The sequence below is a fragment of the Parus major genome, chromosome 20, assembly GCF_001522545.3.
Source record: "Parus major isolate Abel chromosome 20, Parus_major1.1, whole genome shotgun sequence".
NCBI classification, from domain to species: Eukaryota; Metazoa; Chordata; class Aves; order Passeriformes; family Paridae; genus Parus; species Parus major.
The window spans coordinates 8,158,145-8,185,198 of NC_031788.1; the positions used below are offsets into that span (position 1 = coordinate 8,158,145).

General features: G+C 55.6%; 1 protein-coding gene across 2 annotated transcripts; it reads right to left on the minus strand.

The window, feature by feature from the left end:
* Window positions 1-641: 641 nt before the first annotated feature.
* Window positions 642-16,659, minus strand: RGS19 (regulator of G protein signaling 19). 2 transcript variants are annotated; one of them, XM_015647642.3, is made up of 6 exons: window positions 16,571-16,659; window positions 5,560-5,696; window positions 5,269-5,405; window positions 3,927-4,001; window positions 2,712-2,946; window positions 642-2,190 (listed from the first exon to the last, which is right to left on the minus strand). In XM_015647642.3, the coding sequence occupies exons 3-6, from the start codon at window positions 5,367-5,369 to the stop codon at window positions 2,002-2,004; spliced, it is 600 nt and encodes a 199-aa protein (XP_015503128.2). In that variant the 5' UTR covers window positions 5,370-5,405; window positions 5,560-5,696; window positions 16,571-16,659; the 3' UTR covers window positions 642-2,001. The 2 variants fall into 2 exon arrangements, with proteins under 2 accessions (XP_015503128.2, XP_033374980.1); XM_033519089.1 differs by lacking the exon at window positions 16,571-16,659 and adding an exon at window positions 8,131-8,245.
* Window positions 16,660-27,054: the final 10,395 nt, after the last annotated feature.

Here is a 27,054-nt window from a genome sequence, read left to right on the forward strand (position 1 = left end):
ATTCAAGCCAGGCTTGGGAGGGAGCAGTGTCCTCGCAGTGATGCTGAAAAAAAAAGCTTCAGGATCTGAAACCCATGCTGACCACAGCACTGGCTCGTGCACTGGGAAAGGGAGCCAGCTCTTTACCAGTGCCTCTTGCCTTTCTTCTTGTGTTCCTGTGAGGAATGGAGCTGAGCTTGTGTACAGCCTTCTGGCAACCCTGAATTAGGTACCAAGAGTCCCAGGCAGGAGTTTGGGAAAAGTACCATGCCATTTTACAGTGCCATTTTCTGGGATAACACTAAGGAGAGCCAGGGAGGGGAAGCACACTGGATAAAGAGGTGTTTCAGAAGTAAAGATTTGCTTGTAATGTGTTTAAAAGCGATTTGCAGCAAGAGAAAAACTAGAGTGTCTCATGGCAGTGGGGTCTTCCCTCTGCTGAGACCTCTGTGGTGTGTGGAGGGGCTCCAACCCCCTGCCATGTCTTGAACAGCTTCAGGGATGTTCAGCCTGCAACCCTCAGGCTGGGGCCACAACTGAGAGTATTTCCCTTACTCATAGAGTAAGCCCAGAACTAAAACTTCCCCTGTGCAGGGTGGGGATGCTGTACGGGGGAAAACCTGCCAATAATAACAGTACTGACATTCCTAATAAACCATTGCTGGTCTCTCTCAAAAATACATTTTCTTGAACTGTATTTCCAGCTTGGCAAAGAAAACTAAATTTACTGACATGAATTTCCACACAGTCATGCCATGAGGAAGGAAGGAAACAAAAACAAACAAAAAAAAGCTGAAAGAATTGGTTTGTTTAAAAAAATATGTTCAATAAAAAGCACTTTTTTTCTTTTGGAAGGGCTGAAAAGAGGAGGGGAAGGGGTGGATAAATAAGAAACTGCTGTGGTGGATCAGGAAAAGCAAAGACTGGCAGCAAAACCCCTGTGTTGGCTTTGTTTCAGTGTGAAGGGCAGGGACAGACATGTTTTAATCCTGGATACTGAGCCTTCAGTAAATCATTCCTTATGCTGTGCAAAAGCATGGGAATTCTGTATCCTCCCTGTGCCACTTCCCATCCTGTGTGGAGCCCAGCTCCCTGCTCAGTGAGGGACCAGCACAGACCTCTGGGCTTCTCCTGGCTGGCAGGGCAGGTCTGGGCCAGCTGGGAGCCCTCATGCAGGTGTCCTGGTGCCTGTGGGTTCTCCAGGAGGGCAAACAGCACCTGCACAGGTGTTTTCCCCCTTCTCTGAGGTCCATGAACCAAGGATGGAAGGTGCTCTGGGTTTGGGGTGACTGTGTGGTGTCCTGGGGCTGTTGCAGTGCTGATGGGGCTGGCAGGGGAGGCAGCTGTAACACACCCCTTGCCCAACACCCAAGCACATCCTCATGATCCCTTCTGGCACCTCAGAGCTCCCTCTGGATCCACTGGGGATACAAACAGGCTCTAGCACCACCCCCTGCCCTTTGGGCCACCTCAGACAGCTGGAGCGAGGTAAACCTGACAAGTTTTTATATGTACAGAGATGCTCATCAACCCCCCTCCCGCACCTCAAGTCCCCCAGTAAAAGCCAACCAAAACAGCATTTAAAATAATAAAAAAAATAAAACAAACCCAAACCAACAACAATCGACCTCCCCCCCACCTCAAAAAACCCCCAACCCAGCCCCCAACTGGGTCTCGGGTGGCAAATAGGGACGGGCCATGTCCCCAGGTGTGGTGGAGATGGGATAAAGTGACCTCTTCCAAACAGGGTGTGGGGGGAGCCAGGCCCCGGGCGCTGTCCCGTGCTCCCCCAGCTTGCTCTGGCCAGCGCTGGGGACGGGGCAGGGAATCAGTAGTATGAGCTGGCCCAGGCTGTGTCCTGGGGACAGTCCTGCAGTGTGGCCCAGACACCGGGGTGACAGTTCATAGGTAAAAAGCTAAAAACTTGGTGAGGTCTGGCAAGGAGGGTGGCAGAGTGGAGCAGGCACCGACCACCCCTGGCCACCATGTCCCCACTGGTGTCCCCACGGCTAGTGGGTGCCCTTAGGACTCCGAGGAGGAGTGGGAGACGGTCTGGAGCAGCGATTTGTAAATGGCAGAGTTCAGGAAGCGGGGATAGGAGTCTCTGTGCATCAGCGTGTAGATCTGGAGCTGTGCGTCGTCGAAGGTGTGCGAGGATGGCTCCTGCATCTTCCGGTTGATGACCTCCCGCACCCGCGAGTCCAGGCTCACCTGGGGGGCACCGAGAGAAAGTGGGGGCTGGGGGGCACCCAAAGACAAGCCCCCGGCCCAGCACCGCTCTCTACACCCCCTCTCACGGGAAACTGGGTAACAATGCAGCACCACATGTGGTGTGCTCCATCACAGAAGGTACCGGCACTGAGGCCCTGGTGGCTGGGGAGGGTCTCAGGGAGGAGTGGGGATCTTTCTGGGTCCCCTCTGTGTCCCCCAGCTGGGCACAGGGAGGTGAGTTGTGGTGTCCTGCCCTGGGTACCCCCACTCCGAGGATGCTGCAGGCCGGGATGCAGGATTTTCTCAGCCCGCTGGTGCCCTCGTGAGGTCTCGGCCCCGCAGCACAAGCTGGCCCGTGGTCCCACTGCCAGCAGCATCCCGGGGTTTTTGGGGGGCTGGAAATCCCCTTCCCACAGCTGTTACCCTGCCAAACTCATCCTTAAACTGTCGCAGGGCTGTGGTGGCAGCTGGAACTGAGCCCTCTCCCTAAGAGCCCTCCCCTCAAGGGCCCTGCCTCCTACCTCCTTGGGAGACAGGATGGAGATGTAATCCTCGTAGATCATCCTGGCCTTCTCGTCGATGGTGTGCTTGTTGCACTCGGTTTTGAGCTCCTCACATGCCAGCCAGAAGAGCATGTTCTCCTCGCTGTACTCAGTCCGCAAAAACTCCCGGAAGACGTTGCGCCCCGCCGGGCTCTTCATCAGCTTGTCAAAGGACTGTGCCCAGCCCTGCACCTCCTCTGGCGTGGGTTTGGCACTGACAGATCCATGGGAAGGCAAGGGGAAGGTGTTAAAGCCAGCCAGGGATCCCTCTGTGTCCCTGCTGCTCATCCCTGGTCCTATCCCACAGGAACTGTGCCCAACCACATCTCCCGTGCTCATGACGAGGCTGTTCCTGCTCAGGCTCCAGTGGAATGGAGCTTTCAGAGGTCACTTGTGGGGTCTGTCCTGGCTCTGCTCAGCCAGGCTGGAGCATGGCCTTGCTTTGGGCTGGATTTCCCAAACTGGGATGTATTTTGGTCCTGGTTCTGCACAAATCCCAACAGGAGGAAAAGCCCTTTGGTGGAGAGGCAGCTCTGAGCCAAGAGAGACTCACATGGGTCCATCACCCCTTCCAGCTGGGGAGGGAGAGAAGGGGGTGGAGAAGAAGGGAGGGAGACATTTGTTTCCCAGCAAATGCTCAGCACTTGCTCAAGCAGGCCAGATACACTCATTATCCATGGCTAATTAGCACATCTAACCCTAACCCAGCTGTGCCAAGCACTGCACAGAGCCCCCATGGCTGGGTGTCACACTTGTTACTCAGGGAATGGGTGCTTGGTGCCCCATCCTGCTCCTCCCTGAGTGGACATGGACACTGCTGCTGCTTCCATTTCAGTGCTGAAACCCCCTGGGAATGTCCTGTCCCCTCCTCTCCCTGTGGCTGCAAGGTGCTCTTGGCAGTGGGTCTAAATGGCAGAATGAGATCTGAAATCTACTGAGGTTCTTCCATGCCTCAGTTTCCCTTTGCAATGGGCCCAAGGGCAGAACCATAGTAGGATTCAGCCTGTGGCTCCAGGCTCCCTATTTCTTGGTGAGAACTGGGGATGAGCTGCTGGACACATCACCAGGAACCCCTGAGCCCTGGTGTCCTGATCCTCTGCCTGCTGTGTACCCCAAGGGCAGAGCACAGTCCTGGCAGAGGGGACAGTGCCATGCTGTGCTTGTCCCCCACCACTGCACTGCCTCTGCACTCACCACGCTTCACAGTTTGGGATGGTCTCCAGTTTGGTCTCCCGGGATGCCCTCCATGCTCGCTCTCGGTCCTCGTTCCTAACGGGGAGACAGAAAGGTAGTCAGGGGCACTGGGGGCACATGCTGACCTCGCTTTGACCACTGAATCTCCTCCGTGAGCACCAGCACCCCCCATCTATGCCCTCCTCTCACCCACTGCCCCGGTGGCACCCTGGTTTGCTCATGGAGTTTTGCTGTCACCATGTGAGGGTGTCCCTGTGATGTCCCTGTGCTCAGGCACTGCTCCACCACTCAGGCTGTGTGCCAGGGCCATGTGCCAGGACTGAGCTGAGCTGGAGTGGCCACAGCAGCCGGCAGAGGTCAGTGCTGGATCGGCCCAAGGCAAAGCTGTTGTGAACAATTGTGAGCTGTTGTGTCATGAATAATCACCAATAAATAAACAAGTGTTTATTGGTGATGTGCCAGCACTAGTCTGGCCCAGAGGCAGATAGTGGAACAGCGGTGTCGGGGCTTGGGGATGTGGTGTTCCCTGTCCCTGTGTCCCCTTGTCCCTGGGGGTGCTGGTGGCACAAGTGGAGAGCAGCCATCAGCCAACTTCCCCTGGGCCCTTGAATTTCGGTGCCCAGCACTGACCGCAGCCCTTCCTGCTTGCGACACCGTCCCTCACTGTTCTCACAGGACTGGCTGTGCAAACCTCTGCCCCAGCATGGTTTCCCATGTTCCTGCTTCAGGAACAGGACACACGAGGGCTATCTGTCCCATCTCTAGGATTTCTGCTCCATCTCTGCTTGCAGGCTCTTGCAGAGATGAAGGAGAGACACAGGGAGGAGGGAGATGCACAGGGCTCAGCTCCAGGGATTTTTGCTCCTCCAAGCTCGCTGCTCGTGGTGGCTGTAAAGACCAAAGCTGCTGCAAAGCTGGAGCCATCAGCAATCTCTGAATGAGCAGATGCTGAGGGGGAAGAGCAGATGGGCTCTCCAAAATCTGGGCTATCCAGAGAATAAGGAGCTGGAGAGCCTCAAGGACAGGAGATGCAGATGGAGGCAAGCAGCTGGTTCCATCCTTGGCTTTGGGCAGGGTTGGACTGTGTGTCTGTTACTCCAAGGCAGAGCTTCCCAGAGGGCTCATATGAACTGGGGCCATCCTTCCCTGGAGACCATCAGGGCAGCACTGGGGAGTCCCTCTGCTGCTTTCTGCTCTACATATTCTAAGAGATTTGTCTCACGAACAGGAGTCACAGAGCCCCCAGGACTCTGTGACCTGCCCTGCCTATGGCATGACGAGGTGGGTGGGTGACACTCGCTGACGCTGCAGGAGCCAGGGCCAGGTGGGCAGTGGGACGTACCATGAGCAGCTGCAGCAGCAGCACCAGCAGAAGCAGCAGGCGTTGGGGCGGTGGTTGCTGGCGGGTTGCACCGTTGTGGGAGAAGTCTCATGCCGGGACATCGGAAGGAGTGACTCTGTGGACGTGGGTCCTGCGTACTGAAAGGCAGGAGGGTGGAGAGGGTCAGGGAGCTGCCAGTGATCATCCCCCACCCTGTGCAAGCACACAGAGATAGAGGAGTGATCCCCGTGCAGCAGCTTGCTGTGATTTACTTTTGGCTCCTGCTTGCCACCCTGGCCGGTCACCCCTCACCTGTGTCCCAGCCTCATACACGGTGGACGGGGCTGGGTTGTGCTTCAGGGGCTGTTCTGCCGCTCCCAGCTCCTCCCAGCCCGTGGGTGAGCTGTGAGACCCCCCTGCTAACGTCCCTGCCGCCTCCTGGATGGAGCCTGTGGGGAGGGAGAGGAGTGGCACCACGTTACTGCACAGAACCCCCAGCTTTGGGCAGCTCTGGGGGCTTCTTAGTGCTGGGAAAGCCCTGGGCAGGTGGCAAGCAAGGGCAGGGCAGCAGGCAGTGCAAGAAAAGGAAGTGAGAAGGAAAGTAGAAGAGGAAATACACTGGGACATGCTCTACCAGCTCCCTGCTTTGCCTGGGATCCCATCCCACACTTTGGGGATGCTGTGGGGCTCACTGCAGGCAGCAGAGCAGCTTGGCAGGGTGGGGGCTCAGTGCTGGCCCTGCACAGCCCTGGCAATGCCCTGTGCCATGAGGAAGAGTGGCTGAAATCCCATGTGTGTTCAGGCACGGAATGGGGAAGTCAGAGCTGCTCCACGGCATCATGTGAGTGGACGGAAACAGGGTGGTGGTGGTGAGTTTTCACAGCTCCTGGCACTAAACCAAACCTTGTTCCATGCCACCTGTCTGTCCCTGCCTGCACCACTGGCTCAGCCTGGAGCAGGGATGCTCCTGGGCAGGAGAGATGCTGGGTGCTGTGGTTATGTCAGGCCACAGCTGGCTCTACGTCCCTTTGCTTTGCCAAGGGTGACGGGCAGCAATCACGGTGCTTCCCCGGCCAGAAAGGAGGAATGGGAGCAGAGGCAGCAGGCAGGGAGAGCCTCAGCATCCCCACCTTGAACAGCCCCAGGTCTCATTGTCTTGGGTCTGAGTCTTGCTGTGGACTCAGCAAGGGGACAGAGGAAGGGTGTGGGATGCAGCTGGGGACACAGCTGTCCCCAGAGCCCTCCACGAGCCCTGGGGGTACAGCCCCCCTGCTGCCAGCACAGCCATCACCCAGCAGTGCTTTCCTGGGCCTTCACAAACCCTCCCGCAGTCCCAGTGCTCCCACAGGAACGAAAAAGGAGAGAGTCTGTGTTTCACTCCCAATTGTCCCTATTTATAGCCCCAAGTGCTGGCAGGATGGCTGTGACCTTGCCACCCAGTTCAGCAGCAGCTCTGCTCCCTCTCACACCGTGCTGCCTTCAGGTCCACTTAACCCCCCACTTTTTCCCCTTTGGCTTCCCTTGGCCCAACCATCTTCCACTCCCAGCACCCTTTTTCCCACTGCCCACCCACATCCCACTGCTCATCCCACGGCACCCAGCACTGCCAGGGGCTGCAGCACCAACAACAGGAACCGGGGTCGAGGCTGTGGGAACAGGTGAGCAGGAGGACAACCTGAAGACTGGGAAAACTCTGCTCCCCCCAAGCTCAGCCTGGCTCTGCCACAACCCTGAGCTGTGGAATGGTTGGACTGGGGGTGACTGAGGGACCGGGATATGGGGACAGCGTGTGGCTTTGCTCTGTGGGCACCCCCAGGTACTTGGCTTTGCTCCTTGGCCAGAGCTGACCTGCAAGTGGCTGAGCCTACACCAGAGAGGCAGCAGGAGGGGGTGGCATCCCCTGGTAGGAGCATCCCCTTCCCATGCCAAGGGGAGCGCTCAGCACCCGGCCAGGAGCAGCACCAGGTCTCTGCCACCCTGGGTGCTGTGGGACACACCCAGGGCCATTCTGGAGGACTGTGCTGTGCCATGGGGAGCAGGGACAAAGGAACTGTGGGCCTGCACAGGGGCCACAGGGACCCTGTCTGGCAGCACCAAGGGGTGATGCTGGTGTGATCCTTGCTGGCACCAAAAGGCAATGCCAGCACACTCTGATGGGCACTGAAGGGCACTGCCACCATGGTCTGGACTTGCAGGGACGATTTCTCAGCACCCCTTAATATCCCTGCCACCTCTCCACGCTGGCAGGGGCTGGGTGTTGTGGGGCTGTCACCAACTGCCCCAGTGTCAGGCCCCACCATGGGGCTGCTGGGGCTGGCGGATAGGGAAGTGCCGGAGGGAAGGCGAGGGCGTGCGCTCGAGGCTGCAGAAAGAGGAAGGATGACAAAAAGGGGACATTTCCCCACAGAGAGGAGACACCCCAAAAACCACCCTCCCTGAGCTCCCCAAGCCCCCTGTGACTCTGGGAGTCCCCATGTGCTGGGTGTCCCAGGGCTGTGCCAGGTGGCATCACACACTGGTGATGTCCCCATGATGTGTAGCACCACACTGTCCTCTTGCCAAACCGAGTGGGGACCCTCCATGCAGCTGGACAAGATGAGCTCTCCCCAAAATCACTTTCAAAGGGGAACCTCCCCTTCTACCAGGCCTTGCTGAGATGTTGGCCCCATCCCACACGCCTGCACATGAGGCTCCTTGTGCCCTGCTCACCCTGGGCAAAGCAGCCTGCCCCAGTTCTGCAGCACGGGGCACAAATCCGCACCCACCTCAGTGCAGGGGCACTCCCAGCACCGCCTGCTGCCCCCCGATGTGCCCACCGACCCTGAGCCGGGGGTGCTGGGAGGACTGGGGGGCGTGGGAGCAGCTCTTGTGGTGTGTCCGTACCTGCAGCCTGGCCATCGTGCCAGCCAGGGTGGCCCCGGCCACTCAGGGGGTGCGTGGCATCGCCAGGACCGCCGGGTCCGCGGGCAGGGAGGTGGGGGAGAAAAGAAGAGAGAAAGAGAAAAGAAAAGAGGCCTAACACATCCTCTCACAGGAAAGGGAGTGGTAAGGGAAGTGGCAAACTCAACTGAAGAGTTCAGGCCTTTTTTGGGAAAGCCCCAGCCCGGCCCAGACGCTCTCCTTGCTGCTCCATCATGGGGCCAGCTGCCCCATCGAGGGGCACAGTGGGTCCCACCAGGGGCTGAGCCAGCTCAGTCTCCTGCCTGCCAGGAGGGCTGGCTCCAGCAGCAGCTGAAAGCACGAGGGCTACCAAGATGGGGCTCCCCAGCTGGGACCAGCACTGATGGCAGCAGCTTCTCAGAAATAGCCCGGGCACGCCGGTGCTGGAACAAGCCCACGGCCAAGGAAGTGGCTGTGCCCAGAGTGACAGGCGGCATGTGTCCCCAGGGTGCGCGCAGGCTGCACCGAGCTCCTCGGTGAGCAGCCCAGGCCACTTCAAAGCGCAGTGCTTTCCCGATGTCCCCGGGCTCCCTCGGGCTCCTCCAGGGCACAGACAGCGGCAGCGAGGTGGGCAGTGCGGGAAGGGGCTGTGCTGAGGGTGGGCTGAGTCAGCCAGCACGGTCCGTGCGAGGTGGGATGTGCCAGCCTGATGCACTGAGCGCAGCCCCGCTCCCTCGGCCAACAGTGACTCACAAACAAAGTTGTTTGGTTTTTTTCCTCTTCAGAAAAAAGAGAAACAGAAGAGAGAGAGAGAGAGAGGGAGAGAGAGAGAAATCAGCCGCCAACCTCCGTTTTCTTGATTAAATTCACCCTCGGCACTGCTGTGGGCGGAGGAGGCTCCAGCCCGCAAGCGACCAACACCGCTTGTGGTCTCTGCTGGCGGCTGCCCCTCACAGGCACGGTCCCACCGCAGGTGAAAGAGGGCAGCAAGGGGAGAAAGGGAGAGGAGGGATGCTGGCACCCACCCCCGCTCCCCTGGGGCAGCGCCATGTGCCTGTTATCAGCTCATGCCAGCGCCCGGCTTCCCTCGCCTTCCCCGGGACTCGAGCTGTTATCTCCTCTCCTCCCGAGCCCGCACGCCCGGCACCCCAAACCCGACTCGGCTGTGCTGCTGCTGTCCCCAGCGCCACTCCATCCCGGGGGGAACCTTCCCATCACCCGAAAGCCACCACCGCCTTCGGCAGCTCCTCGCTCGGCCGGGCTCCGCTTCTCTGGGCACCTCAACCTCATTTATGTCCCGGAAGGTTTTCAGGACTCCCTTTGGTGCTACAAGGCAGGGAGGGAGCTGGGGCTGTCAGGATACAGCCACGCTCCCACGGCCTCTGGTACCCCCAGCTCACAGGCACTGAGTGTATTTTTACTTTCTGGCCACCTCTTGCCACTCTCCACCCCAGGAAGGACCTTCCTTTTGTATTTTATGAGCCAAAACCGGGACAGCAGCTTTGCTGCTCGTCACAGAACCCTGCAGGGATCATTTGGGTGGGGACAATGAACAAACCCTCAGCGGCAACGGAGACACCATCCCTGGCCAAGTTCCTGCCATAGCCCAGTGATGGCTCAGCCAGGAGCAGCACCGGATCTGACCCCTCTCCATGCCTTGGAGGAGCTGCAAACACCCATCACCTGCTGGACCAGCCACGCTGGATCGGCACAAGGAGAGCCTGGCAGCCCTGGCTGCCAGCGTGGTGCTGGATTCTCCAGTGTCTAATAAGGGCTCAGCACAGCCTGCAGCCTCCCCACCCCCTCCCTGGCATTCTCCCAGGAGGTCCCAGCACCTCTGATCTCTGCCAAATTTGGCTGGAACCAGCCACTGAGTGCAACCAGAGGCGAGGCAGCCCAGCAGGCAGCTGGGGTGGGTGACAGGGGGCTGGCACCCCCCGGGACCCCTCTGCCGGGGTTACCCCATGGGAACAGCCGAGGCACCGCCGCCGAGCCCCACAGCTGCCTCCCGCCCCCGCAGCCTGTCCCAGCCACCTGCCAGCAGCACAGGAAGTTTTAGGAGTTATTTTTAGACTCGGTTTTCAATCCCCCCCCTTAGCAATCTTTTAGAAAAAGATTAAAGAGGTTGAGTGCTTGAGCCCCCTGGCTCTGTGGGACGGGGCTGGGCTGACCCCAATCCTACCACAGAGGTGCCAATGATGCCTGGCAGTGGCTGGGTGGGCTCTCCGGGTGCTGCCGGGGTGAGGGTGTGGTTGTGCCCATGTGGCTGCACCCTGCCGTGTCCCCGCTGCCCTGCGAGCCCGTGGCACTGATAACGCCGCAGATGTGCCCGCACACGTGGCTGAGGAGGCAGCGGCCAGCGGGTACCTTTGGGCAGATCCTCTGCCCTGCAGTGATTTCTCTGCCGTTCCCAGAGGCTGGAAAGGCAACTCCTGCTGATAGGAACTGTGAGATGCTTCAGTGTGTCTGTCCAAACACCTCCCCAGTCCTTTACCACAACAGCCCCTCTCCTGTCAGGATGAGGATGCTGCCAGGGTCCTTCTCCCGACCAGCCATCTCCTCTGCTCCCAGTGTATTTCTGCTTGAGCATTCTTCAAGCTAAATCCCACCATAAACCCTCCCAAAAGGACCACATGAATCTCTCCAGCACCTGCTGGGAAGAGAACAGACCCATGGCTCTGTCCTGTCACCGTGGCTGCTGGGCAGCACGACAGGCTCAGCGCTGCCAGCACCCACACTCCTGACCCAGCTCGTGCACTGAAACAGAGTTCATTATTTTATAACATAAAAATAGCCCCATGCCAATCAGCTGGGGGATTTAGTACAGCAAGCCCTGACAATTATGTTTCTACTACTGGAGGTATCGTGGTGTCAGGGCAGGCGCCTGCTCTGCCTTTGGTAATGATCCACAGGAAAGGAGAAGACAGATCAGTGATCAATACTCAGCAGGGGCTAAACGGATGGAGGAGCCTGGTGGTTGATGGGAAGGGAAGATCAGAGGAAAGGGAGGGATATGGCACTGGCATGGCCAGGGTAAGTGCTGAGCTGGTGGTGACAGGGTGCTCCTTGCTCATAGCAATCTGCCAGGCCCCTGGGACCACAGGACAGTGGTAATTTGAGGGATGAAGAATGGCATCTTTCAAGGAAATGAGGAACCAGACAGGGCAGGACTGGGATGGCTGGGTCAATGGGCTGGCTTAGCACAGCTTTGAGAGCTCCCAACACAACTGAGGGATGATTTTTCCCCCAGCCACAGCACAAGACCAAGCATGGGAGGCACCAGGAGGTGCACGAGGAGGTTTGGGAGGCTGTGCTGGCACGGGCAGGAGGTGAGTCTGACCATGCTGAGGACAGGTCTGGCCCTGCTCTCCAGCCACACTTCCTGCCCAAAGCATGGCCCCATGTGGCATTGATGTGGTCAGGGCAGGGCTGAGCCTGGCTCAACCAGCAGTGGGACCAGCCAGGCCAGGGCCACACCAGCAGGACAGCTGGGGACAAGGGGAGCACGTCCCAAAGGCTGCACCCAGGGGCATTTGCCCACCATGGTTTATTCAGCTGTGGGTGCTGCTGCCTGCACACTGCCAGCCCTCAAAGATGCTTTTGGAGGCATCTGACTTCAGGCAGATGTCACTTTGTGCTGGTGGGGACATGTACCAGGGTTGGGACATATCCCCAGCATCAGGTCCCTGGATGACAGCTTTCTGAGCTGGGCTGTCACTTGTACCAGCAAAAACTTCCTCCCACATCAGACTTTGGTCCTGCATTAAAACACGGAGGCACTGAGGAATGAGCTCCCCAGGAGACCATCCTGCAGGAAAACACCCAGGGAAAGGGAGATCTGGTGACCCAGTGCCCTGCCCAAGTTCTGGAGAATCCCAAGGGTCACAGGTGACCCCTGTGGTGTGGTCATGGTGCCAGGGCAGCAGTGAAGCTCTGCTCTGATCAGAAGGGATCAGGATGAGCAATTCAGATGCTCTGAATCCAGCTGCCCTGGTGATTTAAACCCCAACCAAAGGGGAAGATGGATAGTGGGCTTCAGCTCCATCACCCCAGGGAGGAGCTGGCAGTGTGGGGAGGAAGGAAACACTGTCACCCTGTGTGGCCCCATGTCACAGAGATGGCCCTGGGACAGTGTCTGGCAGTGCAGCTGCTGCATCCCACTGCTGCCAGACAGGGCAGGCACGGCTGGGTGCAGGACCCTGGCCATGGTGGGTGCCCACCTGGGGATGGTGTTCTGGGCCCAGACCCAGTGGGAGAGGGCCTTGCAGGGGACCTCAGTGAGACCCTTGATTTGACAGGCCATGGTGATGCCCTTTGCTGAGTCCCCAGGATGCTGCAGGGTGCAGGTCCCATCAGAGGACACGACCTGTGCTCATGGCAATACATTTCTGCAGCCCCAAATTTGCTTTTCCAGCTCTCTCCTTCTGGTGAAACCCTCACCAGTGTCTCAGGCAGCACCTTCCCCTGGTTTTTGTTGTTTTTTTTCCAGTCTAGCTTGAAGCTTTCTGTTGCTTTTTTAGAGCTCCTGCCCACTAATGCCAATATGTACCTGTTTGTTCTTCTCCTGCCCTTTGCCCTGGAACTCTGCTTGGGCATTCGCCTTCTGTCGAGGAAGCTACAGCCTTGCATGGGCTCAAACCTGCAGGAGGGGAGCAACGGGAAAACCCAAACCCTTACCCCAAACCCTTTTGCTGACCCCCTTTAGGCTGACCCAGCAGTGTTTCCAGCACTGGGAGTGAGCTGCCAGTGCACCACAGCCTGTCCCCCACACCCAGAGCCACAGCCATCCACAGAAATGCCACGAGCTCCACTTGCCGCCCACCCCGTTGTTGCCCTGGAGGCTTTGCAGCATTTCTGCCTCCAGAATGGGCAAGTGCTGACAAGTGAGTCTGGAGTGTGGCAAACCTGGGCCCCCAAGCCCAGCGTGTCTCCACAGCTGGAGCAAAGAGCCCTCAAAAGGTCAACCGAGGCTGGTTCCAAGTGGTTGGAGAACTGGAAGGGCGGCTTGTTCTAAATCTCGACCGTACATTTTCCTGCTGTCAGGAAACCCCCTTTTCTCCATGTCTAAGATGAATGGTGAAGCTGAACCCCAAAGGACTTTGTTGTTGTTTTCATTGCCTCTCCACCCTTCTCCTGGTTAAATTTTGCTTCCATGAAATGGCCAAGGGCAGGAGGTTTTGCAGGATGGGTGAGTGACAGAGCACTCCCTGCGCCTCCTGGTACACTCACCCAGAATGACTGAGGTCCCATGGACCCAGAGGAGATGATGGGATGGGCTGAGGCATCACCCTCCATGCCCAGCACAGTGTATAGGGAGGGGGAAAATCCCAGGCAGGAGTTTTCAGTTACTGGTCCACTCTGAAAAAGGAACCCAGTGTATTTCCAGCCAAAAATAACAGAAATAAAATAATTCTCCATGCTCCCAGGGAGCACTTCAGCAGAAGGGTAAAAGGTCGATCAAAACTCTGGGGTTGCTGCCTTGTTTTACATGGTGCTCAGGATTTGGATGGAGCCAGGATTCTGCCTTCAGTAGTTTCATTCCAAAGCCACCAGCTCCTGTGTCCCCAGGTCCTGAGGAAGCTGGGGAGCTGCACAGGGCACTCACCCCAGGGCTTGTGAACCAGCACAGCCAACAGCTCCTGAAGAGCATGCACAGCTGGATTTAAGATGTTTGATCCCTGTGAAAAGTTCTGGATATCCTGAAACCCATTGGAGCAGAGGGGAGAGCTGGCCAGTTGTGTTACTGGAGTTACCATCACACCCATTGGATGGCCAAGGCAGTGAGGAGTCAGGATTTTCTGCAGGTCACCCTCCCTGTCCTTCATGGGGAAACCCATGGAGAGGCAGCTGGGAAAGGAAATGGGCTGGCTGAGCCCAGCAGAGATGGGAATGAGCTGGAGGAGGCTCAAGTGGTGCTGGTGCAGGATGAGCAGTGACCAGGGAGATGCCTGGGGCTGGATGCCCGTTCCCTGAGCTGGCAGAGCTGGGGCAGTGATGGCACCACAGAGCTGCTTCCCTGGCTGTGACAGGGCGTTTGGAGTCCCTGTGAGTTCAGTTCCTTCCCCTCTCACACCACGGAAGATGTCAGACACTTCCCCTATCCTGTTCTCCCCACAGGTAAAACCCAGGTTTTACACATGGGAGGGATGCAAAAAAATCACTGAGAAGGTCCAGGATCTTTTCTTCTCCCCAAAATAAGAGACAACCATGAAATAATATATATATAAACAGCTGGATTTAGACCCCGCCCTCTCTGAACAGCTTCTGTAATGGAAATGCAGAAAGAGATGTGCAGATGAATAAGGAACTGAGCAATAGGAAGTCTCGGGTGAAGGCCGTGGGCACCAGAGCACTCAGAACCTGCTGTCATTCCAGGCAAGAGCCCTCAGAGTGTGCCATGGCAGTGGTGGTGCCTGCTGGCCTTGCTGTGCCCTGACTGCTCTTTTTTGGGGTGCTCAGGCATGGCCAGGGGTTGTTTCATGAACTGATCCAAGGAGATGGGGGAGAAAGGCAGAGTGGCTCTTACTTCCTCCGGAGCTTTCCAAAATTATTTTATCCAGAGGATAAAAATTTGGGGGAAAAAAAAAAAGAAAAGAGGAAAAGCCCCAGCAGCTCGAGCTGATGCTCTGCAGAGGTTGAGGAATGACACAGTGGCTGCTTTGCTACTCCTGACCTGCTGCTCACAGGGAAGAGCTCTGAGCACTGAGCTCACCCACTCACTTTGCAACAGCCCAGCTGAAACCCAAGATGCTGGAGCCCAAATCCAGCCTAAAACCAAGGACTAGAACCAAAGCTCGGCCAAGATGGGAGAGGATACACTTCAGCAGGAGGCTGAGATGGTCTGCTTCAGTACCTTGGGCAGACTCAGAACCAACTACCCAGCCAATCCCTTACCCTTTCTGGGTTACATTTGAATTATTTATCTGCCTTCAGTTCCTTCTTTTTTTTTAATAATAATAATATCAAAACGGGTGCCTGCACCCTGACTGAGATATATTCGTGTCACTGAACTCCTGCTTCTCCACTACAATCCTGTGAGGTGGAGGTTGTTTAATTGCTGAAGAACATGACTGTATTTTGATTAGTGGCTTGAGTCATTTGTGGGGAAGGGCTGACGCGGAGCAGCTAAAATCCTTGTAGGGAAATCTGATGTGGCGCTCTCCCTTGGGAGATACTCTGAAATATGTGCCCACTGGGGCGACCCGTTTTCCCAAAGAAATCGACGTGCACCGGGCCAGCGAACGCCACGGCTCCGCTCAGCCAGCGTGACACAGGACGAGCATCTCCATTGACGGGGATGGAGATGCATCCAGAGGGGAATGAACTCCCCTCGCAGCAGGGGAATCCCTCCCACTCGCTCAACACTTTTTGTTTAGTTTCTTAAATAAGGCCATGGATCCGTGCCAGAGCAGCCTCATGGAAGCGGCGGGGAGAGGGAGCTTCCCGGGGAACCTCTCGGTGCCCGGGGACGCGCGGTGACCCGCACACGGCGCGGTGGCCTGGCCCTCTCCATCCCTTGGCCTCGGAGACTCAGCGCCGGGCGGCGGCATCCAGCGTGATGGGCTCGTGTTGGGCCACCGTGGCATGGCACGTCCCTTGGGGGACAGCCGCGTCCCCGACACCACCGAGGCAGGTCCCTCGGCCAGCCCTTGGCCGCTGCTGGAGAACCCCGCGGGGACCGGAGCTCCAGGTTGCCCTGACCTCAGGCAACCTTCCCGAGCCCCGGCCGGCGGGGCAGGGCTGCCCATGGCCCTGGCGAGGCTCAGCACCCTTTGCGCGGTGCCCGGGGAGCAGCGCGGGCAGGGAGGGAGCTCTGCCCGGCCGAGCCGCTGCGTGGATGCTCCGGCGCCGCCCCGGCACCCACCTGTGGGTGCAGAAGAGCCGGGGAGGCCTCCGGGGAGGGATCCTCCCTGCAACCCCCGCCCCGGGCTGGGCAAACCCCGGTGCAGCCGGCCCTGCGGCTGGAGGGTGCCCCCCTCCTTCCCCCTCTCCATCCTCCTCCTCCTGGCAGGAGCCCTGCCCTCCCCTGGGGGGATGCGGCGGGGAGTTCCCCCTCCCTGCTCGGTGCTCGGGGTCCCCCCGCCCCGCCGGCCGGTCCCTGCGGAGCATCCCCCCTCCCCAGCGCTCGCACATGGGGCCGGTGACAGGCGGCAGCCGGACACACGGACGCACGGACAGACAGACAGACAGGCACGGGCAGGGCTCTCCATCCTCCGCGGAGCTCGGCGCGTGTAGGGGGGCAGCCGTGCGGGAGGGAGGATGCCCGGGGCGGGGGAACCACGCGGGGGGAGCGCGCAAAGGGGCCGGGGGACGGAGAGGGGGGTGGGCAAAGCGGGGTCCGCCGGGGGAGCGGGGCTGGGCTGGGCACCGGGCGAGGGAGGGGGCGATGGGCGCGCGTTCCCCCCATCCGCGGCAGCCCCTGGCCGGGGCACGGGGTACTCACGGGCCGGGCATCCGCGCCGCCGCCGCCGCCCCCGGCCGCCGCCGCTGCGCTGCCGCCGGGCTGGGCACCGGAGGGAGAGGGAGCGGCAGCGGGAGCCGAGCGGCGGCGGCGGCACTGCGCAGGCTCCGGCCCGGCCCCGCCGGCCACTTCCGAAAGCGATTGCAGCCCTGGCACTTCCTCACGGCACACACACGCACACACTCACACACAGACACCCACCCACAGCACCCACGGCCCCAGCCCCCTGCCCCCAGCGCCAGCACCAGGCACCCTCTGCTGTGCCCCAGCATCACAGAACCGGCGCCGGTACCCACTGCCAGCACCCTGTGCCCAGTACTCGCACCCAGCACCAGCATCACACACCAGTATCAGATCCCAGTACCAGCACCCTGCACCCAGTACTTACACCCAGCACCAGCACCAGCATCGTGCACCCAAACCTGGAACCCTGCACCAACACTGGGGATCTCCTCTACCCCTCTGGGGTGTTCTCCCATTCCCAGGGGGTGGGGAAGGGCTGTCTATGAAGCTTCCCCCACACTGCTTCCCACCTAAGGCTCCCTGCCCAGGAGTGGCTTTCCCTATGTCAGTGGTTTCTCTGCTTTTTTTTTTTTTTTTTCCTCAAAAGTTGAGATTATACATCACTAAAAATAAAGGGTGATAAAACTTTGGGAGAGAAAGGAGGTATAAAAATTTCATGATCTTGCCAGCCGGGGAAATTATCCCACTTTATTATTTAAAACCTCATTAAAAACCATTTCCCTGGGAGAGACAATGATCAAACCATCTATTTCAATCCTCGAGACGTGCACTCGGCGACGTGGGGGATGTGTTTAAAATAGACCCCAAATGTGACTCCTGCACTGAAAACTCCACCCCGACCCCCACCCATGCGAGCAGCATCTCTGAGCTGAATCCCTCTGCCTCTGCACGGGGGGGTTCAGACAGACCCGATGTGCCTCCCACATTCTCAACCCGCTCAGTACTCTGGATTCTCCTCTTTTCAGCCATCCAGCTCAGGACAGTGGGATCTACACAGCTCTCACCCAGGGGGAACTTGCCCCAGGACCTCTGGGGACAAAGCAGGGTCCTTCCTGTGACTGCAACTTTTGCAGATCTTCAGAGCAGCTCCAGTGTGGAGTTGTGACTGCCAGTCTGGTCCCTCCTGCTGTGTGACCGGGCCACCAGCCCTCACGATTTTCTTTAGCAATTCATTTAACTGGAAGCTCACAAATGCCCATAAAGGCTCTCACGTCTTCAGGAACTGCTTTTTAGTATGAATTCGGGAATTTTAGAAATCCCCAGAAATATTTGTCCCTCCCTGGAAATGTTCAAAGCCAGGTTGGATGGGGTTTGGAGCAACCTGGTCTAGTGGAAAGTGTCCCTCCCCAAGGCAGGAGGTTGGAATGAGATGAGCTTTAAGGTCTCTTCCAACTCATACCATTCTATGATTTGCCATGGTTTCTTGTGATTCTCCATCCAGTCTGTCCTTTCAGATGATGATAAGAAATAACTTTTTTTTTTTTTTTTTTTTTAATTAAAAAAGTGTGGATTGGGAGGAAATGCTTGGAGTTTCCAAACCCCGTGTGCAATGGGGCTGTCAGTGAACAGCCAGACTCGCAGCGCTGTGTGCTCAAGGTGCAGCAGCTCGACCCCGCATCTTTTCCAGCAATTAATTGGAAATTGCTGCCATCGATAGCCAGGAACACCGCTGCGGGTCTGGAAAGCGGTTTTCTCCTCCATCCTGGAGATCTCCCGGGGAAGGACTGGCAGCATCCTGCCGCGCCCGGAGACACCGGCGGAGAGAGCGGCAGCCTCGGTCGGGCCGTGTCGGTGCCGAACGGTGACAGCCGGGGGCGGTGGCGCTGCCCGGAGCCCCCCGTGCCGGTGTCCCGGAGCCGTCCCGGTGGAGCCGGCCCCGCGCCCGCCGCTGCAGTAGCGGGACCTGCCCGCAGATGCCGCCCGACTCCGCCGGGAGCGCGGCCGGCGGCGGCTCGGGGGGCCCGGAGCCCGGCAGGTCCCGGAGGTTCGGGGGGCCCGGAGCCCGGCAGGTCCCGGAGGTTCGGGGGGCCCGGAGCCCGGCAGGTCCCGGAGGTTCGGGGGGCCCGGAGCTCGGCGGGTGCCGGAGGCTCGGGGGGCCCGGAGGTTCGGGTATTGGCGGTTCCCCATGGCTTGGGGACGCACCGGCGGTGCGGAGGTCCCCGGCGGCTCGGCGGGGCGCTGGCGGCTCCCTGTCCCCGCCGATCTCCGGGAGAAGGAGTTTGTCCGGAGCGGGGAGCGGGGAGCGGAGCCGCTGCAGTGCGGGGCAGCTCCAGCCCAGGAGCGCGGGGCAGCATCCCGGGAGCTGCTGCCGGTTCCTCGGGAACCCGACGGACACATCGGAAGGAAGTCCTGGCAGCGAGAGCTGGACACTCCATCGGTGTTTTCCCCTAATTTTCTGCTGGTGTTGCTAGGTAGGCTCAGACCTGGCCAGCAGGACCGGGATAGCGACTGCCCTCCCTGTGTTGAGGTCACACCTCAAAAACGGTGTTTGGTTGACAAAAATGACATTGAGGTGCTGGAGTGTGTCCAGAGAAGGGAAAGGAGCTGGGAAAGGGTCTGGAACACCAGAGCCTGTTGAGGGAGCTGACGGGGCTCAGAAGAGCATTTTTCCTGCAGAAAAGGAGGCTCAGGAAGGACCTTCTCACTCTCTACAGCTGCCTGAAAGGAGATCTTAGCCAAGTGGGGGTTGATCTTTTCTCCCAGGGGACAAGCAAAAGATCAAGAGGAGATAGCCTCAAGTTGCACCATGGGAGGTTTAGGCTGGATATAAGGGAAAATTTCTTCACAGAAAAGGTTGTTCAGCATTGGACAAGCTGCCCAGGGAAGTGGTGGAGGAGTCACCATCCCTGAAGGGGTTTAAAAACCATGTGGATGTGGCACTTGGTGACATGGTTTAGTGGAGGGCTTGGCAGTCATGGGGTACTAATTGGACTTGATCTTAGAGGGCTTTTCCAACCCAAACAGTTCTGTTTAATTCTGAGTCTGTAACTCTAGGAAGGTGCTGGGTGAGCAGAGGTGAGCTCTGCCATGGGCTGCAGGGAGCTGTGAGTACAGCACACCAGCACCTGCAGAACTGGTTTTCCTCTTCAAGGAGAACTCCAGTAAATCCAGGCAGGATGATCAGGAGCAGGAAGCCTCTTTTGATGAATATCTGAGATGAGCCAGCCTGTGTCAGGACTGAGATACAGAAAGGTTCCCAATGGGTCTGCAAAGCACAATTTGATAGAGAAATCCTGTCAACAGTTGCTCAATCCCATCTCCAAAGTGTTCTGCAGTATCAGCCTGACGGCAACAGCAAAATGGGCTGATCCCTTCCAGGGTGTTTCCATCTTGTGGATTCCTTGAGAGGTTGCTGGTGATGAAGCTGGATGGATGAAGGCTTCAGAAATGTTTTGCTTTGGGAAAGCCTTTCCCCCACCAGCTGCCTGGGCTTTTTAAAGTTTTCCAAGCAGCAGAGCATATTCAGACTGGAGTGACCACAAGAGATGCTCCTGGCACTGGGCTCTGAGGAAGTAACAGTCCTTGAGCTTCTACAGGCCAGAGGAGAAGCAACTCTGCTGTCACCCTGCAGGAAGTGCTTGTCAGAGCTGAGATTGTAAAGGTCATGTTCACCCTGTCCCTGAATGTGCAGCTCCTCTGCTGAGGGCAGCTGGGGACACATTGAGGTGATGCTCTTGTGTGTGCACAGAGCTGGCACGTGAGGGTGCAGGAAGCAGAGCTGCTCTGGAGACCAGCCCTGCTCCAGGACATAAATCTGCCCTGTGCATCTCAGTGGTGCAGCTGTTTTTGCAGAATACCTGGTTTGAGCTGTGCTGTCTCATCATGGCTAATTTGCTCCCTTGTGAGAAGTACCCATGCACCCTTTATAGCCTTTTTACTCTTTTAAGGCCTCAAAGCTTCCTGTGGAATGTCAGAGACACATTTCCAATCCAACTCTCTGCCTTTGCTATCAGGTGTGCTACAAACCTGCATATCTCTGTGGCTCCCCAGGACTGCTCACAGTCTGACTCAAGAGTCATTCTGCTTGGGGTCACGTTTTTTCCACAGGGACCTGAAGTGCAAAAATTGCCTCTCCTGTACTCAAACTCGAAGATAAAGCAGCAACTTGAAGCTCTGGAGTGTGTCTGGAGGTCTTGGAGCAAAGTTTAAAAGAGGATTTTGCACTACTAGGCTCAGAATTTAGTCTTTAAGTTCTATCCCATTTAGAGGGAAAAGGGTCGGTTATTTTGATTTCCTAATGTAACAGGGTTTATGCAATCTCACTGTATATCAGCCCACTCACGTTCTTCCAAATTATCCTCTTCAAAAACTTTTTAACCCTTTGGCCAGTTCTATCAGAAACTGAGAGAGGTTAGAGCCGAGTTCCTGCCATTACAAACAGCTGGGCAAAGAATGACTCTGCCAGGGCTGCAGCTGTGAGAAAAACCAACACATGCTGTCAGACCTTATTAGACACTGGAGAATGCACTGGAGTTGACATTTGATTGATGCCCAAACCGTGGGAAAAGCTTCAGTCAGGGTTTGTGCCCTCACAGGCACCCAGGTCGGCCCCCCAGGAGACGCCAGCCTGCTGAAAGCCAGACTCTGCAGATTCTGCAGCTTCCAGAGCTGTTTGTTTGCTTTCCAGTGCCAAGCTGGGAGGGGGTGGGCAGGGAGAAGGAGCTTAGCAGGAATCTTGGCCAAAAAGGCCAGCACTGGTGTTCCAGGATGGGCCTAAAGATCCCAAAGCCTCCCTGTGGTGATGTAAAGATGCTGCTCTTGAAGGAGCCACTGCAAGTTATCAGCTCTGCTGCTGGCTGGCACAAACTGAGAGTGCCTTGGAGGGCACCAAAATCCATATTACCCCTACAGCTGTCATCTGAGCCTCTCAGTGACCTACAGATTTTCTCTCAAACTCACATCAGTGCTTGAGAAGTGGCTGAAAACTCATTATGAGGAATGTCAGAGAGAAGTGGTGACAATAAGGACAAAGCTGAGGTGGTTGGACTCCTCTGGTTACTTTTGGCTGAAATCGAGTCAGGCAAGGGAGATTTGGGCAGATGTGCCTTTTCCCTGACTACAAAATGGACAGTGGAAAGAGCTGGACCACATTTTAAAAGGTCACAGATATTTTGGAACTATCACAGCAGATTGGGACAGGAATTGAGAGACACTTTGGGGATCTTCCAGCTGTAAAAAGGAGCACACTTTGGTCTGGTGCCTGTACAGAAGTTCCCAAGGCAGGTGGAACAGCTCCTGCAGATGTGTGGAGAGCCCATGGGAAGTCTCCACTCTTTGGCTGCAGGGGAAAGCTCATGCTGATGCTTAGAGATGAGAAGAGTGTATTTGAGAGGAAGGTTTGAGAAGTCAAGTGTCTATCATGGAAATAAAATACTTTGTCCCAGAGGGGAAGATAAAGGTGCTCTCAGCTGTATAATCTACCCTGAGAACTACATTCTCCCTTTTTTTATTCTACTTGCATGAAGAGCATCTCTCCATTGCCTCCTCATCTCTAAATCATTTGGTACACAGAGTCCATGACCTGCTGACTACAGACGGCAGGCAAAGCAAATGATGGTTGTGAGAGTGTGAACAAATATCACCCTGATATTTCCTTTTTAACACAGCAACGTCCAGGAGTCAATGTCAGGAAAAGCTGGTCATGATTTTGAGGTTTCTCACTTATATGCTAAGCTGAGAATAACTTTGATATGCAGAACAATGATGTTTGCATGTGGTTTTTGGTTTAACACCATACAATCCTTATTTCTCATTGATTTAATTGACACTGAAATGGGTAAAGCTTTGATTACAGCCCGATTCACACTGTCTGCAATGCTAGAGCAAACACAATTGATCTACAGGATTTATATTGGCATCTTACATCACCAAGACCTGGTGAGATGATGGAGTAAAGGGGAGCAGGGTGCTGTGCCCTGAGAAAATATGTGAGTTCCCAAGTTGTGATAGGAAATTTCCCTCAATCCAGAGGCATAAAGACAGTAGAAATATAGATATTTTCTCGCTTTCCCCTCTTCTTTCTGTAGTGGCTGTGGGGCAGAGGCCAGGTATTATTTGATATCCCTGCACTCTTAAGACATTTTCACTGTAGAATTGTCAGAAGAAAGAGCCAGCCTCACAAAGCCTGGTTCAGTGTGGGAAGCACCGTTTCTGAAGGGAAAGAGTTTATTTTTGCTCAGTCTTGAATCAGTCCTGGCCTTCCCTGCTGTGAGAGCTGGAGGAGGAGGTGAGGCCAGGAAGGCTTGTGTGTGAGGATTCATTTCCTCCAGGTCACTAACAACTCTCAGATAAGGTGGCACTGGGCTCCAGCTGCCCTAAGCCCAAACTGAACCTCAACCAGGATCCCCACTTGAAATTCCCAGGATGGATTGGGGAGACACCCCTGTGCTGCTTCTTGTACAATCCCCACTCTGCTTCTCCTGCTGGAAATGGGTGTTAGGAGAGGTCTGAGCTCTGAAATCTTCTCACTCTTTTCTAAGACCTGTCCTGGGGACAGACTTAAAAATATCCCAGGAACAAATTGACTGATGCATCCTCCCTCTGACACGCTCTGGGATAAGAGGAAGGGAGCTGTGTGCTCCTTCCTCCGCCCCTTTTCTCGGTGAGACAGATGCAAGCCATGCAGCTCTCCCTCTGCTTTGGTGATGGGAGGGGCAGTTTCCTGTTTTTATACAGAAATTAGATAGATCCAGGATGCCTTTGTGCAGCTGCTGGTCCTGATGCACACAGAGGGGCTAAGAGTGTCCGTGTGATCTCCAAGTTTTATTTCAGCTTTCGTGTCTGTGGTCCTCCTGGCTGCACCCCAGGGACAGACCTCGGGTGTGAGGATGGAAGGACATCCTTCTGACCAAATGGGCAGGAGGTTCCCAAGCACCACTGAGAAGCCTTTCCTGCAAAAACAGAATCTGCTTTTCTATTCCAGGGTGTTTGCAGGCTCCTGGCGCAGCAGCACAGCTCCATCCTGCCCCAACCATGGGACTGCTCGTCCCAGGCCAGGGCTGTGTCTGGCATCAACATCCCAGGAATCTGCTGCAGGCAGGCAGGAACAAAGTGGAGAGATGTTTACAGCTGCTGGAGGGGAAGCACAGGAGGGGGAGCAGAAACTGCCCAGCGGAGCAGTCTCACGGTCCAGCTGTCAAGGAATCGGTCTTGCATAAGGAGAAATGGAGAGCAAGCAGCAAATTGGCCTTGCTGAGTGCTTTGGCCACAATTAATAAGGAGGGAACTGGGCAAAGGTACTGGATAATTAAGTTGTCTGACAGCAGAGCTCTGTCCAGAGCAGGAATGTGTTGTAGCTGTCACGCTAAAATTAGCAACATTTTGTTATAGTGCTTTTCCTTCGCAAAATGCGCTGGGTTAAAGTTGCCAGCTCCCCTCGATGAGGGAGGCACCACGACCTGATCCTGTGTGGTGGAGGGGTCTGGGGCTGCCAGAGGGATTAGGATGGGGCTGTTCCTGCAAAGCTCCCCATCTGGAAGACACAGGGTCCCTCAGCCTGGCGTGACCTGTGGGATGGGTGAATTTTCCCTGTGAGAAAGCTGGAGAATGGAGGGGTGAAGTGGTCACCAACTGAGTCATGGGTAAAGCCAGGAATAGAAGGCAGCAGTCAGGCTCCCAGCTGCTGTACCTATGGTTATTTCTGTTTATGCTCTTCACTTCTCTTGCCCATGGTTTACTGAGTGCATTCCAAGAGTAGCTTGCCTGCCAAACTTCCTCCCCTTTAAAACCAGAAATGGACAGATAAGATAGTAAAAGAAATAAGTTTAACTGCTGGTATGTGCACAAACATACCTGAACCCCGTCCAAGTTATCAGACAGTTGTTTTTTTTAATGCTCTTTTGGGGCAGGAGAAACTCCTCCAGTCTCAAAGTGCCTATGGCAGTTTGCTGGCACGATGTCAGATGATTTATTTGCTTTGCCTGTGGTCAAAAGAAGAAAAAAATTTAAAAGGAAAAAATAAAGAAACATGTTAGACATAGCAAAACCCGGTCAAGTGACTCCACTATAAATCCCATGAAGGCAATGGGAGAATTGTGGCTCTGGGAATTGGAAGCTTAGACTGTAAACCAAAATAAAACTGAAACCCCAAATAAATGCTGCATTCTCACCCAATAAATTTTCCCAGAATGCCTTATCTACTTCTCAGTGAAGGCCCTGAGACTTTCTTCCACCAACTTGTAAATCAGATTGGGCCCAAGGCCAGAGCATCTGGAAAGCCCTAAACTGGGGGGTAATGACTTGGATCCTCCTTATTCTTGGCATAAGCAGAATTAGACTGCTCTGTTAGCTGCTGTTCAGAGGCAGCATAGAAAGGTTAATCCAGGTAGCAGAGCTGACATGAAGTCAGACTCTCACATCAAATGGTAGTGGCACAAGTGTCCAACAATGTACAGCAATGCTGTGCTGTATCTGTACCTCAGGCTGCTGTCCCAGAGCTCACTGAAGATGAGCACTTGCCTACACTGTGACCTGAGCTAAATTCACTCAAACTGCCTCCAGTTGTGGATCAGAGGATGGGCTACCCTTGCATCTCAGAGCAGAATCCCATCTCCTCTTCACACTTGGCTCTGTCTCTCCTTTCTTCTCTGTTTTCTTTTTCTTTTTTTTTATTTTCTTCCCCTCTTGCATTCTGCCCTCTCTATTTCTATTTCAGTGCTTTTATTGCAGTTTTGTTTTATGGTTCTTTTCATTCCCTGACTGAGAGGTGATGCACTGTGCAAGGCATGCAGAAGCTACTGCTGCTGGCACGAGTCCCCTCCAGGAGCAGACAGAGGTGTCTGGGTCCCCAGACTGTCATCTGACCCTCAGGATGAGCATTCCTGACAGGGATCTGCCCTGTGGAAGCAGGAACTGCCTGATCTTTGACCAGGAGGGGTTCAGCATTGTGTGGTTTTCTGTGTTTCCTCTGTTCTACTTTGCTGGATTCTCCCCAGCTTTCTCTGGGATTTCTCTGCAGAGGGAATGATGTTGGTTTGGTCCCCAGATATCTTGTGTACACAGGCTATCCATTTCCAGGAGGTGACTCCCAGAGTGTCCCAGGCACAAGAGCTGACCTCTCCTCTTTGGCCTGGTGGTGATTCCCTGATGCTGGAGCTGATGAGCGGTGTCCAGCTGAGCTCTCCCTCCTCCTGCCAGCCCTGCACACTGCAGCTCCAGGTCCTTCCACAGAAATTAACATTTACTTTAAGAGCTAAAACAAACAGAACCCAAATAAATCTCCTCACAAAACAAGATCAATAAAAACATAGCCAAGTGCTTTGTTTTGCTTAGAAGACGCATCTTTGTACATATCCACTTTTGTGTTGCCAAGTTTTGGAAATCAGCAAAGGCTGACATTGTTTACTGCAAATTAAAGACCCTTTGGAGACACTCTGTCTTGCTTTCCAGCGTAGCCTCGGGCTGGGGGAGGGAAGCACTTGGACAGTAGCATAGAAGAAACCCTGTTGCAGTGTTGCTAACTATAGCATTAATTTCAGAGTCATAAATAACTGCAGTACCATGGTTACAGCACCAGCCAAGTATGATATCATTTAGTTTAGGATTAGGGGAAAATATCTTCCTTGAGGCCGTGGGTTCTAAAATAAGCGACTTTTCCAGTGTAAGTTTTCTCCCAAAGACTACACAAACGCCAGCCTGTGGCCGTAAATTAGGGGGATTACTCTGGTAAAACTGACTGGATGAGAAGTGTCAGCAGGTAAAACAGCTCAGAGAGCAGATTCTTCCAAGTCCCTCAGGGAACGACAGCCTGGCACTCCATCAGTTTTCTTGGAAAACAGCACCTTCCTGGGAGGAGAGCAAGCACAGCCTTTCTGAGCTCTGCAGTGGAGAGGAAGGTCCCTTCAGGAATCAGATGCCACTGATGAGCATTAGAGAGATGGATTGAGAGGCCAGCACTGACAGCTCCCTGCGTGGGCAGCATTAGAGGAGCTCGTGGGCATCCATGGGCCCAGTCGAGCAAACAGCTGGGGTGTTTGTTTTACAGAATTCACACACAATTACACACACACAAGTCTGCAGGGGCAACTGGGAAAGGCTGTTGTGAGGGAGAGCCTGAATATGTGCTAAAGGGAGTGCAGCACTATCATGGGTTACAGCAAGGACTCAGATGGGATAAGGGTCTCTCCTAATAGGAGAACATTTCATGGAGAAACACAAGCACAGCAAAAAATGGCCATAGCTTGATGAAACAGGAAACCTGGTTTTAGGGCTCCTGGCTACAAAATCCTAGACCACACAACCCAGAGCACTGATCCCATTCAAAACTGTGCAAGAAGTTATGACATGAGGTCTGTATTGGTAGGCTTTATGCCAGATTAGATATTGTCTTTCTTCCTGCTGCCGGCATCCAGCCAGCACAAACGCCGTGTTGTGAGCTCTGGCTGATCCAACAGAAACGTCATTGTGTGCCCAGGCACGATCTGGATTGAATTTGTCCTGCTAAA